This window comes from Phalacrocorax carbo, chromosome 6 (genome assembly GCF_963921805.1).
Source record: "Phalacrocorax carbo chromosome 6, bPhaCar2.1, whole genome shotgun sequence".
Classification (NCBI taxonomy): domain Eukaryota; kingdom Metazoa; phylum Chordata; class Aves; order Suliformes; family Phalacrocoracidae; genus Phalacrocorax; species Phalacrocorax carbo.
The window spans coordinates 7214866-7229680 of record NC_087518.1 but is presented as its reverse complement, the minus strand read 5'-3'; the positions used below and the strand labels follow the sequence as shown (position 1 = coordinate 7229680).

The following is a 14815-nucleotide window of genomic DNA, read 5'->3' as shown; positions in this document are numbered from 1 at the left end:
AGGAGGTTGTTAATTATTTAGAGGATCAATGGAGCATCAATCATTTCAACATGAAATAGCTTCCACACTATAAACCACTATTCTTTAATGCCCAGTAAAGCAGCACGGTTGAATGCAATTACATAAAATGAAGAATTTTTTTAAATTATTTTTATTATTTTTGAAGTGTTAACAAGCCAACCCAGTTAAAATACTTAAAATTACCTGATAAAGTTTGATTAGCAAATAATTTTTGTCTTTAGCTTTTACTTTTGATTATTTAAATTTCAACAGGTTTTTTTATAGACCAATATTTCTGTGATTTGCAAAGCAAGCAAGCAAGCTACAGAGGTTATTTTAAATAAATCTGGCATCATAAAACAGAAGAGGTTCACTGCCTTTAATGGAGTAATTTATTTCTCCAAATAGTTACAGAGATCGAGAATAGTAATAGTTATTGGATAGACCGATCCATTTATGAGTTCAATCATGAAGAGGTGAGTTTAAGTGCTCTAAGATCTGTGGAAACCTGCCACAGCTTCAGTTAGCACTTCTTCATTTTCTCAGACATTCAGATATGAGGAAACCCTCCAATTTTATGAGCTTTGCTTTGTGTCAGCATTTTTCATTTTCTACTGCCAGATGACCACAACAGTTGCATTTAATGCTTTTGTTTCAAATATATTTTCAAATATACTGGTGGTCACAGGAAGGTTCTGATTACCTTAAGTTACAGAAATTTAGCAAGGTATTATGCTAATCTTACTCAACTACTTGAGGTCTGATGAGATCTTTGATATGAATGAGTTGTGTTAATTCGCTTTCCAGTGTGCAAAACCTAAATGCATTAAACTGACTTGTGCATTACGTAAAACATAAAACAAAATCCTTCCTGTTACTACACAATTAGACTACAATAATGTCTGTCCTCTGGCATTCTGAATGTATGATATATTAACAAAAGCTAAATGAAAAGAGGAAAACTATGCAAACTACTATTGACTTTAAAAAGTAAAAAACTTTCAGACTTAGAATTGGGTGACAAACGTACTTGAACACGTTTCCTTTTGAGAGAAAAGGTATTACATAACTCCATTTCTGACCCACATTATCATCTGATGTTCACCACACTGAAATGAGGACATTGTCACAGAACCAAAATGAAGTTCCAGAAGCACAGTTTTGTCTCCCGACCACTGTCAAGTCCTTTTGTGACAGCAGGTAACTCAACTCACCTTTTCTCTCCATATGGACAAACATACATGTGAACAAATATACATAATCCTCTTGTACATATTTCTTCACAGAATCATAGAACAGTTGAGGTTGCAAGGATCTCTCTGGAGATCGTCTTGTCCAACCCACCAGCTCAAAGCAGGGTCAGCTAAAACAAACTGTGTCCAACTGGGTTCTGAATATCTTTTAAAATGGAGAGTCCACAACCTTTTTCTTTCTTTGTTTTTTAATAGGGCAAATTTTTGTTTAAAAATAACTTTTTACACACATTCATTTACTCCAGTTCCTTAAATTATCTCAAGTATACAACATCAAATAATTTTCCTCAGCAACCATTCATGATGCTATTCTGAATTATTCAAAGTTACATAAATAATGTTAATTAAACACTTCACGTTACATGCTGCATATAAAACATTTTAGAAATAAAGTTCTGAAGAGATATTGCTGTTAAACTGTTATTCACATATGAAATTAAGCATATATTTATCATCTCGATAATATATCAAACCTTTTCAATAAGCATCAATTTGAAGATTGCGTACAACTTATTAGGAAGCAATTTATTTTCCAGACTGCTATCCGGTGAAGCAGATTCCTCCCATTATCAGTCAACTTACTTAGTCTCTGAGCAGCCTCCAGGGCATCATTTGCAGAATCAGCTACAAAGAATCTCTGAACTGTAACCCCGTGGTCTGCCATTAGTTTCTTGCTTTGGTACTCCTGCAGGTTCAGCCATCGTCTAGGGGTTAATTGAACAGCCTAGAAAAACGAAAGGGGAAAATAACATAATGCTCATTAAGAACAGTTCATGAGACAGCCAGCTGAGCTCTTCAGCCTTATGGTTATCTCAAACCAGCAGTTAAACAACACTGTTTCAGAGAAAAGGCAAAATACGTATTGATTTACCTAAGTGCCTTTTCTTAACATTTGTGCATCCAAAGTACTCTGAAAGCTACGGATATTTTTTAAAAGCTACACAAGGCTCACTGGGGGATCTTGGCTAGACAAAATGGCTTGCATTTAATATCAATGCAGATTGGCAAACTTGGCTTGAACTCTAAAGTCTATTTATGTCTTTACGTTATCCTGTGCTATAAAATTATTAACAGACTGTTACCTAATTCATTGTTTCATATTAAATATCCATATTTACAATAAATTTTATATAATTCTTCCCTATAAAATTATTTCTGATTCTATGCATTTACTGCAGCATATCTGAGAAGAAAAACAACTGAAATGGAATTGGAATTGGCATCATCTTGTAGGAAACTGCATACTAATAAATGTATTTTCAGTGGTCTGTTATCTATGCTTAGTTGGTTGCAATTCTGAAGATATTTTGCTGAGGATGCTAGCACAACCATGTCAGCCGTGCAAGGACAACAACAGCTGGAGAAGAATTTACCTTCTATTCTCAACATGGCTGTTTAGATGCTTGCGTGTGCATGTCTATCTCATGGATGCAAAGGTACAGCAACCTTACATACATGAAGATATCACATTTGCTTGTCTTGGCAGTAAACATTACTGAATGATTTTAAGAAAGAACACATTCTCCATGCAGGATAAATTTTTACAGACAAAAGCAATAACCAAGGAGCTGTCACTGACTCCTGGCGATGGTATAATGGCAAAGGTGGCACTGACTCCTGGCAATGGTATAATCCCATTTTGTGCCAGCAAAAGATGCTCTTCCCACATGGAGAGACAAACTGTTGTTCTACTGGCAGACAGCCCACAATCAATTCTTGGTTCCTCCTGAAGTAAGGAGCACAGCATGCAAGCTAGCACTATATATTTAGATATGTTAGGCAAAGAGGATTATTTACTATACCAATACTTTGATCTCTAACAGCATGATAAAAAAATATTATCCTAATGCAACTTCATACCGAAAACAAAAAATCTCCATGCTAAAGTCTTTCAATAATACATACCCTTTTCACGATACTGGAATTTTATATGCTGCATTGTATCAAAAACAAACCTCCATCTGTTCCTACTTGCTTTGAAACACAGCACAAAAGATTGATGCATAAAGAAAAGATCCATCTTTTACAGTATATAACCACATGTTTTCTGTAACAGTGACTCCCACAGAACTTAAACAGTTACAAATAGCTCAGAATGACACATTTAAAATTCTTTTAACCATAACCTGGTTAACATATTTTAGAAGAATAAAAGGACATGTTGTCTGTATGCTCTATGGCTATCTCTGATTCTAAGCATCACACAAGCACCTCAGTATGTTTTATATTCCTCCATGTTATTCAGAGGCGATGTTATTACTTTTATGCAATGCCTTCAAACGTAGGGTCATTTAATTCGTTTTCCTATTATATGATCTCTCTTAGGCTCTAACACCTATCACTTCATGATCATTTCCACAAAGGGCTTAACACTAAGAGACAAGAGGGACCCTGAGGGTCAATTCTAGCCTCATTAAAAAAAGGCCAGAGAATTTCAACCAAAAGCTGATGCCACAGGTTTATAGCTTCTATCAAGCTATAGAAGAACTTTTAATGTGACTGGAAAAAATACCAGTTTTAACCCTGACAATCATTAACATTCTCTTTTCATTTTCTCCCTAAACCCTACCTCATAATAACAATATCATCATCATCATCATTATGAGGACTTCAGAATACATCATTATTGATACATTCATATAATCCATAAGAATACACACACACGCACACTGAAGAGAAGCACCACCAGAATCTGCACAGGCAGCCAGGAGTCTACTAACATGTTATTTGATCACTATCTTAAGACTAAAATACATTTCCAAAGGCCCACCTTTCAGTGGTAAGCAGCAGCAAAAGAAAGAACATCCTAGCAGCGATCACAGGCCAACCACATTTGTAAAGGGAGGGAGAGGAGGAAGGAAGGAAAACCAGTACACATCATCTCCATCCTACTAACTGGCTTACAGTCACTCTGCTGCAGTTAGAAGTTGTATCCGATGTGTCCAATCTCTCCTCAACGCCTGGAGATAAAACAGGAGAACATCTACAAAGGCATTTCTCTGAGATGGACAGAGAACTGGCTCAACAACAGAACTCAGAGGGTTGTGATCAACGGGGCAGAGTCTGGCTGGAGGCCCATGACCCAAGGGGTCTGTGCTGGGTCCAGTGCTGTTCAATATATTCATCAGTGACCTGGACAAACCCCTCTATTCTGTCCTAGTGAGGCCACATCTGGAGTACTGTGTCCAGTTTTGGGCCTCCCAGTTCAAGAAGGACAGGGAACTGCTGGAGCAAGTCCAGCGGAGAGCTACCAAGATGATCAGGGACCTGAAGCATCTCCCTTATGAGGAAAGGCTGAGAGACCTGGGTCTGTTCAGCCTGGAGAAGGCTGAGGGGGGATCTCATCAATGCTTGCAAGACCTGAAGGGCAGGTGTCAGGAGGATGGGGCCAGACTCTTTTCAGTCATGCGCAACGACAGGCCAAGGGGCAACGGGCACAGGTTGGAACACAGCAAGTTGCACTTAAATATGAGAAAAAACTCCTTTGCTGTGCGGGTGCCAGAGCAGGGGCACAGGCTGCCCAGAGAGGCTGTGGGGTCCCTTCCCTGGAGACATTCACACCCCGCCTGGACGCGGCCCTGTGCCCCTGCTCTGGGTGTGCCTGCTCACGCAGGGGGTGGGACGGGGTGAGCTCCAGAGGTCCCTTCCAACCCCCACCATTCTGTGATTCTGTGATTTCTCAATTGATTTCTCGTGAGCAACAAGGAATTTACCAATCTACCTTCCAGGGTTTAGAAAAATAAGCTCACACCTTTAGTTAAAGTGGATTGACTTATTCCAAAATAAACAACATAATCAATTCTAATTTAAATCTGAAAGGAAGAAACCTTGATTTAAACAATCAATTATTCTCAAATTCTGTAGCTGTACTTTCCAGAAGAAAGGTTAATTCTCCTTAGCTGGAAGTTGATTTGAAACAAAGGATAAGTCTATGCTAATTTTGACAGCACTTTTTGCTTATCTGTTATATATGTATAAATCTTGAAGATGCAGTTCTTTACTTTTGTGTTATGTTATCTTGTACTTACTAGAAGCCAAAAGATTTTTGAGACACATGTTAAGGTGACCTTGGATAGATTTAAATAAATACAGAAAAAACAATTTTAAGGTTGCTGTATTAAATAAAAAGCTGATTTAAAAGTTTTACTAAGGGTTTCTCTTATGCATAAGTATGTATACTTCTAATTTATTTTTCTCTTATGTTTAATTCTGTTTATAGGTAACTTGTTTATATAAATATTTCTACAGCTCAGTAATACAGCTGATAAAATTTTGGCTATTAGGTTTATAAATTAAGAATAAGCCTTCAAAACAGTTTTTATTCATCATTTAAAACAATAAATCAGTTTCAGATTTATGTGTTACTAAGCTGATCTAAAGCAAATAAACAAAAAGGAAATTATTCAAACAATCTTATTCTGGGGCAGACTTTTGTTGCCACTGCTTGACAAAAATCTCTTTCAACACAACTTGTTTTCAAATTTTCTGTTTTGGTAGGAATTAAGCAGTTAAGAAATTTGCAATGCAGCACAGTGCGTCAACTGACATCTCTACTGTTAGTTCAAACCAGCAAGGTTTAAGCAATAAAAATCTTTTAAGGACTCTCTCATGTAATACGGGCTGCAAAGGGCCACCACCAATAACTCAAAACATGTGAGAGATATGGAGCAGAGACGACTGTAAGAAAAGCAGCCAAAGCTGTGTGTTTTATGAAGAAAGGTCTTCTCCAGTGCCACCCATCTGGTACGCCTCACCCCAGTATTAACTCAGCTCCAGCCTGGTTAATGAATAAAGCAAACCTAACAGCTCCAACAGGAACCTGCAACAAGCTCTGTTCCCAACCACCCTTTTGGCATGTTACAAGCGCTTTTGGTATATATCAGTTTTACAACTTTAAAAATATAACTCAAAACGTTCCATAGTGATACTGCAAATCATTGCTGAGATGTTATAAATCATATTACATATACATATAGTGCGTATATACATAAGCACATGGATATAGATCTGTTCTCTTATAAAAATTAAACAATTAATATTAAGAGATTATGAGAATATTTCCTTCATAAACTATCAACCAGACAGGTCTGAGGAACACAGATAGGAAGTAAGAGAATAATTCACTGGAAAGGACTGTCAAAGCAGTCCTAAGGGGGACAAAATGACTATCTAGCCAAGAACTGTTGCACAGAAAAGCAAAGCCTACAAACTTCAGGTTAGTAAGCACGTACATCTTTTTTTTTTTCCTCTCCTATATTATATGATGCTAAGAGAGACCATCTTACTGGAGTGCCAACTGAAGACTTTCAATCAAGACTTTCTACAAAAGACAAACTCCTGGTTGTGAATGAACTGCTCAATAAAATGAATTAGTACAGCCTACCACTGTATACAGGAGTACAATATATTTAAGAAACCAACTGTGACAAAGCCTGTGCTACAAGCTCTGAAGAGCAAGGAACATGAAAAACTTGCTTTAAAGCACTTGTAGTATACACATATGTCTTGAGAAGAGCAGGCAAAATAAAGCAGTTCCAAGAGATGAAGTAAAGCAGAAGCTCAAATAAGGCAAAAGCTCTGAATCTATAAAGACAACTATTCTTTCAAGACCGTCTTGAAAAATCAAAACAGTTGCAAACATATGCATTTTAGGCTTAAGGCACAAAAAAGTGACCGTGAGATGTTAGAAATGTGAGTAAACAGATGATTCCCTGAACTAATTCCCAACTCAAAGCTGTTTTGGTTGCAATATATGTATGTATATCTGAACGACTTAAAAGGGACAGCAATAAAAAGAATCAATTACTCTAAGAATCTTGAAAAATCCTTGCCAGATGAAGTTTCCAATCCTCTCAAATACATTTATATCAAGCATTCACAAGAATTTGAGATGGGCTTCAAATAGCATAAGTTTCCTGGGCATCATAAACTTCCACGCATCCTACAGATAAATATACACCTGAGACAGACTGTAACAGTGCTACTGCACAAAGGTACAGCCTTAAGACAGCCTAGACAAGAGTCTACAAAATTTTGAAAGAAAGCTATTTCCTATACCCAGTCTTCTACAGGCAGCCATAATCCATCCCTTCCCTCGAGACTTACTAGAAGGACACTTTAACATGGCACAGAATACAACTCCAGCACCACGTGCCTTTGTATTATTTATTTTCCCATTCCACAGCTTTATTCTTGTCAACAATTTAATTGCTCTCAGCAGCATTAAGCAGCACAGCTAGATTCACAAACGCAGTCTTGTCTCTCACAAAAGACAGACTGAGGAATTAGGTTGTAAATTACCATCAGAAAAATCTTTTCAATCTGACACGGGGCGGGGGGAAGCAAGTCAAAGGGAAACTAAAGCACAGGAAAACAGAAGCTACCTTCTAAGAACTTCTGTTCATTGTTGATTCTTGTCACCTTCTATTCCCAGCTTATTCCCTGCTTGAACACTTTTATCTCCTCTCCCCCACATACTAGTCAGAAAATAATACTGGAAAACACGGTACGTCTCTCAGATCTTTCCAGGCAGCTTTGTCTACGGTTGAAACACAGTAAGTTCCCACAGTTCAAGATACATCTATGTTTCATGTTTCTTTATTGCAAGGTTGCACCCGAGTCCAAGGAGGACATTCTGTCACACCAGCCTATGAGGAAGAGACTGGAAATAGCAAGTGGATTTTAGTGAAACTTGACACCCTATGTCACATCTTATGTTTCATCTTCATAAGATGACAGACAAGAACCAGAAAATTTTCCATGGATGGTATTTTCCCGTTACCCTTAAGACATTTTTGCTAGCAACAAGAAAAGTTTTAAAACATCTTACTAAACTTACACATTCTCATTACTGTAAATACACCTTAACCTTGGATATTAACAGCTTCTGTCAAGCTCTGAACAGCCCAAATAAGGCTTGTAGGTTTAAATACATCTTTCTAAGTCTCTTTAGTGACATTTTACTTCTTAGCATGTAAGCTACAGTTCCTATAACAAAGGAAAACTTAAAATCACACCAGTGAGCTTAAATGAAAATCCAGACAATACATTTTTCATGGAATGGAATAAAACAAAAACCCAAACTAAAGGATTTAGTCTTTTGAAAGCAAGTTCTTATTAAAAGGCTAAAATAAACATCATTCGTGGCTCTGCTGAAGACTGCCAACAGACCTTATGTTACCACAAGAAAAAAAAATAGCTTTCATATGAGATTTTTGTGTTGTGTATTGAAATACATGTTTTAGATGGAGAGTAGCTCTTATTTAAGATTCAGTTACGCCAGATAAATTGAAAGGGTGGTTTTTTCTTTATTTTAAATCACAAGTAAGCTTTAAAAATTTATCAGTTCACAAAACTAAGAAAAACATCACTAACAGCACACAACCATGTTTTTATAGTTTATTATTTAAAATAATAAAGTTTTAAAGAGGAATTAAATTCTTCCTAGTAAGAAACTTCTTAAGATTAACTTTCTAACATAAGTGCTTATTAAAGAGATTAATATACTTAAATAGGACTTTATTACAACTGATAACGTTTCCTTAGAGCCTGACAACAGCATCAAAAATCCCAAAACTCAAGTAAGTGGAACTCAGCTGAACAGTAACATGGAGTGAGATGAATGCAGAATTGTTTAATCAAGTACAAGTTTCACACTGGATTGTCTCCTGCTGGCTAGAATTATTTGGCATTTTCCAAAAGCACAAAGAATTTGTATGGTTGGGGTTTACCTCTAATGTCCCTTCCCTTCTCCACTCTGCAAGATCGTTGCTACCAGTCAGAGTCACACTTACAGGGACCAAAGGTCTAAGGACAGGTGAGGATTTCGGAAAGGTACTGTTATTGGTAACTGCACATTTTATTCTTGACAAGCCTTCTGTTCAAAGTTACTTCTTTATACACCTAGATACCATGTTTGGTCCAATTACATATGTACAGTATCATTTAAATGAGTGGCATATGCATCAAGAAATCAAACATCTCTTCTTGACCATTTTGACAAGGCCAGGTGTTGCATAACTCTACCAGTGATTTATTGACTACTGCCAGAGAAAAAAATTGATTGTTCACACAACCTGCATAAACTCTTATTTCCCAACTTTTTTTATTCATTTGGTTTTTACAGAAAATGCTAAGGGCTCTGCTCAAATAGTATATTTGAGGAGTAGTTGCATTAGATTCTTCCAATACTCAATTTGCCAATTCTTGAGCTGTCCCATGGCAACAAAAAGTAATTTGCATTATTTGAATAATATGGGCTAAATAAGAATATTATAGTTTAACAGAAGTGGAACTACAAGTACATTTTACAGCAGACATCAACTTCAATATACACAAAAAAGATTTAGAAAACTTTTATATATACATATGCAGCATTAACTACTCTGATGTGCAACATCTTTCAGATGACCCATGAGGTACCTTTTGAGTCCTTACTGTTGAAAAAAAGAACACACACACAAAACCAGTAGAAACTCTCAAAGTATCTGCCAACAAATTTGCAAATTTTATGTTAACTACCTCAGCAAAACTACTCAGAAATAAATGTTCCGTATAACCACAAAACAAGAGCAGCATCTGTAATGCAAGCTTCATCAAACTAGACTACTGATTATTTCTTATCTGAACCTATATGCTCAGTATTAGCTCAGCATTATGTTTTCTCACTCTTTGGCCTCCCTGGTAAAACCACTAAGGTTGACTCCAAGACGAATGATTTTACATAAATATTGCCCTATAGCATGTATGCAGCAAGTACCAAACAGCACTGGAGCAGGCAAGATAAGCAGACAAGTTTTAATAAACAAACCAGCAGAAAACACCATGATGACATGCATGTGTGTATAAAAAAAAAAATCTGTGGCTTTGTGAAGCCAACTCAGCTCACAGCAGAGCCTTACAAGTAGCGGTGTCAGTAGAACAAATGAAGCTTGTGACGGGAACATTTTTAGCCAGCAGTATTACCAACCGCTGTAACTTTGTGCTTACCTTTCATCTCAAAGCTACTACTACAAGATAACATTCTTCCAAAAATCAAAATAAAAGTAAAATAATTTTTGAAAATAGCAACAAGAGCTGGAGAATAACGTTTTCAGGCGATTGCCACTACCGACCTATAGAATTCTGTTAAGCACCACATATTTTCTTTAAACATGAATGAATCACTTAACTCTCTTCTATAACAGGTATATAAAGAAACTGTTGAAAAGGAGAACTGAAAGGTCAAGCCTGACAAACAACCAAAGAGTCAAATTATATCTCTACTACAACTGAGACCTTTTGGTCTTAAGAAAATTAATTTCAAAAAACATTGTGCCATTTCATGCCTAATTCCACATAGAACTACCTTGGCTACGCATCCACAACTAAGTATTTCACCATATTGAGTTCAGTGATCATGTTTAGACAATTTCACTATGAAAAGCTCTAACCTTAAATACTTATTTCCTCTTAGCAAATTTCTTCAGGTCAAATCTGTACTTCTGGAAAATGCCAGATAATTTTAGCTAGGGGAAGAGAATCCAGTGGTAATCAGCACTAGTAAAGAAAACAAAACCATCACTAAGCAAATTTCTGGGATAGTTGAACATCCCTTGACACAGCTATATAATTTGAGCAGCTCTACTGATTACATTAACCTAGCTTAACGCATTTTATTGCATGACTGTTAAAAGGAAGACACACTTTAGTGACATCCAACATTCCCTTTTCATTCATAGTATTAATGGAAGCCAGTATTAATATCATGAAACAAAGTCTGATCTCTTAAAAGCACCTGAAAGTGAAGCTGGTCAAATAAATGCATACTACTTTCTTCCCCTTCTGCTGCTCCACTGAAGTAATATAGCTGCAACTATGCTAATAGATCCTGTGCCAGTATGAAATAGCTCTACCAATGCAAATAGTCTCTGCATAAATGCAGATTATGTGTCAAACCTATATAGTATCAAGTTTTACAAATATGAACTATATTGTAACGGTTATACTGGAAATAAGTCATTTCGGGAGAAAAACTGATGTCTATGGGGAAGTCTTTTAGATGCATCCTGTACTCAAAATAAAAAGGAAGTGTGTTTAGCATATCTTATCTAAAACAAAAGCATTTAACAACAACAAAAAATCTATTTGCTTACCCAACACATTCTGCTGCTTTCCAGTTTATTCGATTTGTATGCTCTGATCTGTAATACAATGCCAAGCGCATACAAAAGAAAACAGATAAGCAAAGATGACAGTAATGAAACAGCATACCATTCATCAATATAAGAAATAAACCTTTATTATATTTATTGGCATACAGCTACTGTAATTGACAAAGTTGTAGGAGAAGTTCCTATCAAAAAGGAACCATCAGAAATACAGCTACATGGCGTACCTTCATATAAACCACCTCAGGTACAGGCACATTTTTATTAGGTCATATACTTGAAATATACCACATAAGCCACTGAAAACAAACTAAAACACTTATTTCAGTTTGCTGGCAGTGCTGACATAAAGAATAAGTATCCATAGAGTTAGTCTGACACAAAACAAAAATTTAGGAAAAAGGCACTACACTAAACAAAAAAGTTTGTCACAAGTAAGTCATAAAAAGAAAACATACAGAGATTACTGCACTTGTTCTGTATGAAAGCAAGAATTTCAAGCAAAAAAACAAGATGGAAAGACTCATGGTAAGGGTGATTGGCTATAAGGTCTGCCATGTCAAGTCAAACCACACATCCCCTTCTCTCCAAAGACCATTAATGCCACACACCTATGGGTATATCAGGAAAAACAGGACAGCAAACGTCCTTCCCAAGTAATGTCCTGCTGGCTGCCACAAATAAATAACTTAATCTTCCAAAGCAGGAGTTAGCATCCAGACCATGCTACTTGAAAGCCCCAGAGGCAACCATCCTCCATCAACAACCCAAATTGCTCACTTTAGATTGGATACAGTATGGCAGGGATAGGCCTTTGGTATCAGCAGAGACCATCAGCTTCATCCAACACTGAGCGTTGTGATCAAAGACTCAGTCTAGACTTCAGTGATGCATTTATAAAGGATAAAACTGATTCTGTGAGCTAGTTTTGGAAGAAGTCTTGAATATTTTCCTGGCAAAACCAAAGCTTCCATACTTTTGTCCACAGCAGTTAGGAATTGCTTATTTCTTATAGTTCGCAACAGAACACTGTAAGCAATCTTGACCTTAAACATCAGCATTTGATTTTAAAATCTTCCACGGGTACAGCTGTTGACCTTTTAAGAGTTAAGTTCCATTATTTATTCCTACAAATGGGAATTCATTTTAACTCAATTAAAACAAAAGCAATACACAAACTCTAGTTAACAGTCATAGGCCTGAGATCCAAATTTGTTACTTAAAATTCACCACACCAAATATCTTGAGCAGTAAAACGCAGAATATCTCAGAGTAAAAAAGAATATCACAATTCTCAGTTCTTCAAAGACTATGACATTTTGATATTTAAATGGTAGAGGCAATTTACTGTTTTATACTACTGAACTGTATACTCACTTTTCAGAATGAGTGAGATCTGTCTCTGCAATTGTTAAGGTTTATGTAACTCTCAACTTCAAATAAAATAATAATTAAAAAAACAAACCAGGAAATATGCACCACATTGTTGTTTACTAAGGCAAGACAGCCTGTTCTGGCAGGTAATTACTACTATTCCTAACAGCTATACGACTCTCTGAAACAAGATGTCTATGTTAAATAACGATTCTCTTCATGAGCACACAAAAAAAAACCCACCAGAAAAACTGGGAGCTTGGTTATAAAAGGAGCACGCAGTTAATATTATTACTAGGATTTCTACTATTAAATTGTTTACAAAAATTAGACTCAGACAAACAATTGAGAGGATGGCCAAGAGCTTCGGAAGCATAAGTTTTGTTTAAGTATGCAAACTTGAAAAATTTTAAGAGTGAAACAGGGAACCATTTCTGCTCAGAAGCCCACATTACTGACAGTCTAGCTGTTATGTTGAGCAAGCGACTCTTGACAGCATAGCCCAAAGTTAAATCCTATTTTGGAAAATCTTTGCCTGGCATTGCCTTAATATTCTTTTTCAATTACGCAAATAAGCTTTTTCAAAACTGAGCATTCTGTAGCTTCTGAAAACACTAATCCACCCGTAAGTCATGCTTAGACTGAAGAAGTGTATCAGCTCAATCCATAGGCAGTTTAGTGACATTTAAATAGCAGCACACTTGAGCAATCAACCAATTGCTCCCCATGCGCTTTTGCAATCCAGGAAAACTAGTCCTGTGTTACACCTGTCTGCTTTATGCAGTTTTCCAACCACAGCTGGCACCAGCCACTCTCCCATATATTGCTGACAGCTCTAACTATATAGCTTTGTGAAGGTATAAGTGGTTTGTATTATTCGAAGCCAAGAAGCCAAGGTACTGGAAGAAGTCATTACTACAGGGCTGTGGTTTCCCATTTCTGCTCAGATGACCCAGAGACAAGCTGCCACCACAGCTCCCCACCTGCTCATTCCTACACTCTCCCTCGTGTCCCCTGAGTCTGAACTGGAGCCAAGCCGGCAGAATGCTTCTTTTGCTGCCCACTTAGCGCTGTGACAAAACTCATCAAAGGACCAAGTGAAGAGGAGATCCAGCGCAAGAAACACACCAGCAATGCAGCAGTGAGGGCAGGACTACCCCTTCCGACAAAAGCCTGCCCTTACCCCAGGGTAGCAGGGACACTAGACTGCACTGCCTGCTGCAAACCAAGCCTGGGGAAGACAACACGAAACTACATGCTAACAACTCAACGGCACATTTCCTTCTGGAGCAGTTACTCAAATCACTGTAACTCACTGTAGAGAACAGTAACAGTCCAGAAAAGATATGGTTCAGAAGTCTCCAGTTTAAAACAGTCAAAGGATTTTTATTTTTTTATTAACATATTAGGTGGTTTGTGTCACCATTTTAATTCTCGTTTACGCAATCAAAACAAGCACTTAGTTAAATCTTCCCCTGAAGACTTTCACATAGTTCAAGGAAAAGCCAATTTCTCTTGTTATGTTCCAAGGTTCCTTTAATAGGAGCCACTGCAAAACAGAGATAGGAAGGCAGGAATCACAGTGCATCACAGCAGGAAGCATCAAGTTGGTGACAAACATCAAAGAAATAAAGGCAAGAGCTTTCTTGAACTAGTAACATGTCAATTTTAGAAAAGGAAGCTATTTTAACTAGAAAGCTAAAGAAGGTATATTTAATCATCTCATCCTTTTTAGTTAAGAGAAAGTACTTTTCTTCCATCACCAGGCAGCAGTGATTATTCTAATGCAACATAATAAAGTAAGAATATAAACTACAGATTACCTACCTGTAGATAACAAAGCATACTAAAAACTAATAAATGCCAGTTAACATCACTTGTCTGTTGAGAAACAGACAGTCACCAATTACTAAAAGAATGGCAAAAAAACAAACATGTTTTTTTAATGATTATGCTAATTACCTGAACTCTTATTAGACAGATATACAGGCAGTATTGATGAGTTCCATAAGGTATTATAAAGTATGGCTGAATTGTTTC

The 14815-nt window shown here is 36.8% G+C and overlaps 1 protein-coding gene across 4 annotated transcripts in view; it reads right to left on the bottom strand.

Moving 5' to 3' along the window:
- SUCLG2 (succinate-CoA ligase GDP-forming subunit beta) overlaps window positions 1–14815 on the bottom strand; it is a 137554-nt gene that overhangs the window by 104788 nt on the left and 17951 nt on the right. For 3 of the 4 annotated variants that reach the window (XR_010373297.1, XM_064453506.1, XM_064453508.1), the window contains exons 2-3: window positions 11387–11434; window positions 1836–1977 (exon numbers count right to left, since the gene is read on the bottom strand). Coding sequence is in view for 3 of the 4 variants with exons in the window: in XM_064453506.1 (XP_064309576.1) it covers window positions 1836–1977; window positions 11387–11434 (190 nt within the window). In the remaining variant the exon portion in view is untranslated. The remainder of the gene's footprint in view (window positions 1–1835; window positions 1978–11386; window positions 11435–14815) is intronic. The other variant, XM_064453507.1, reaches the window with a different exon arrangement.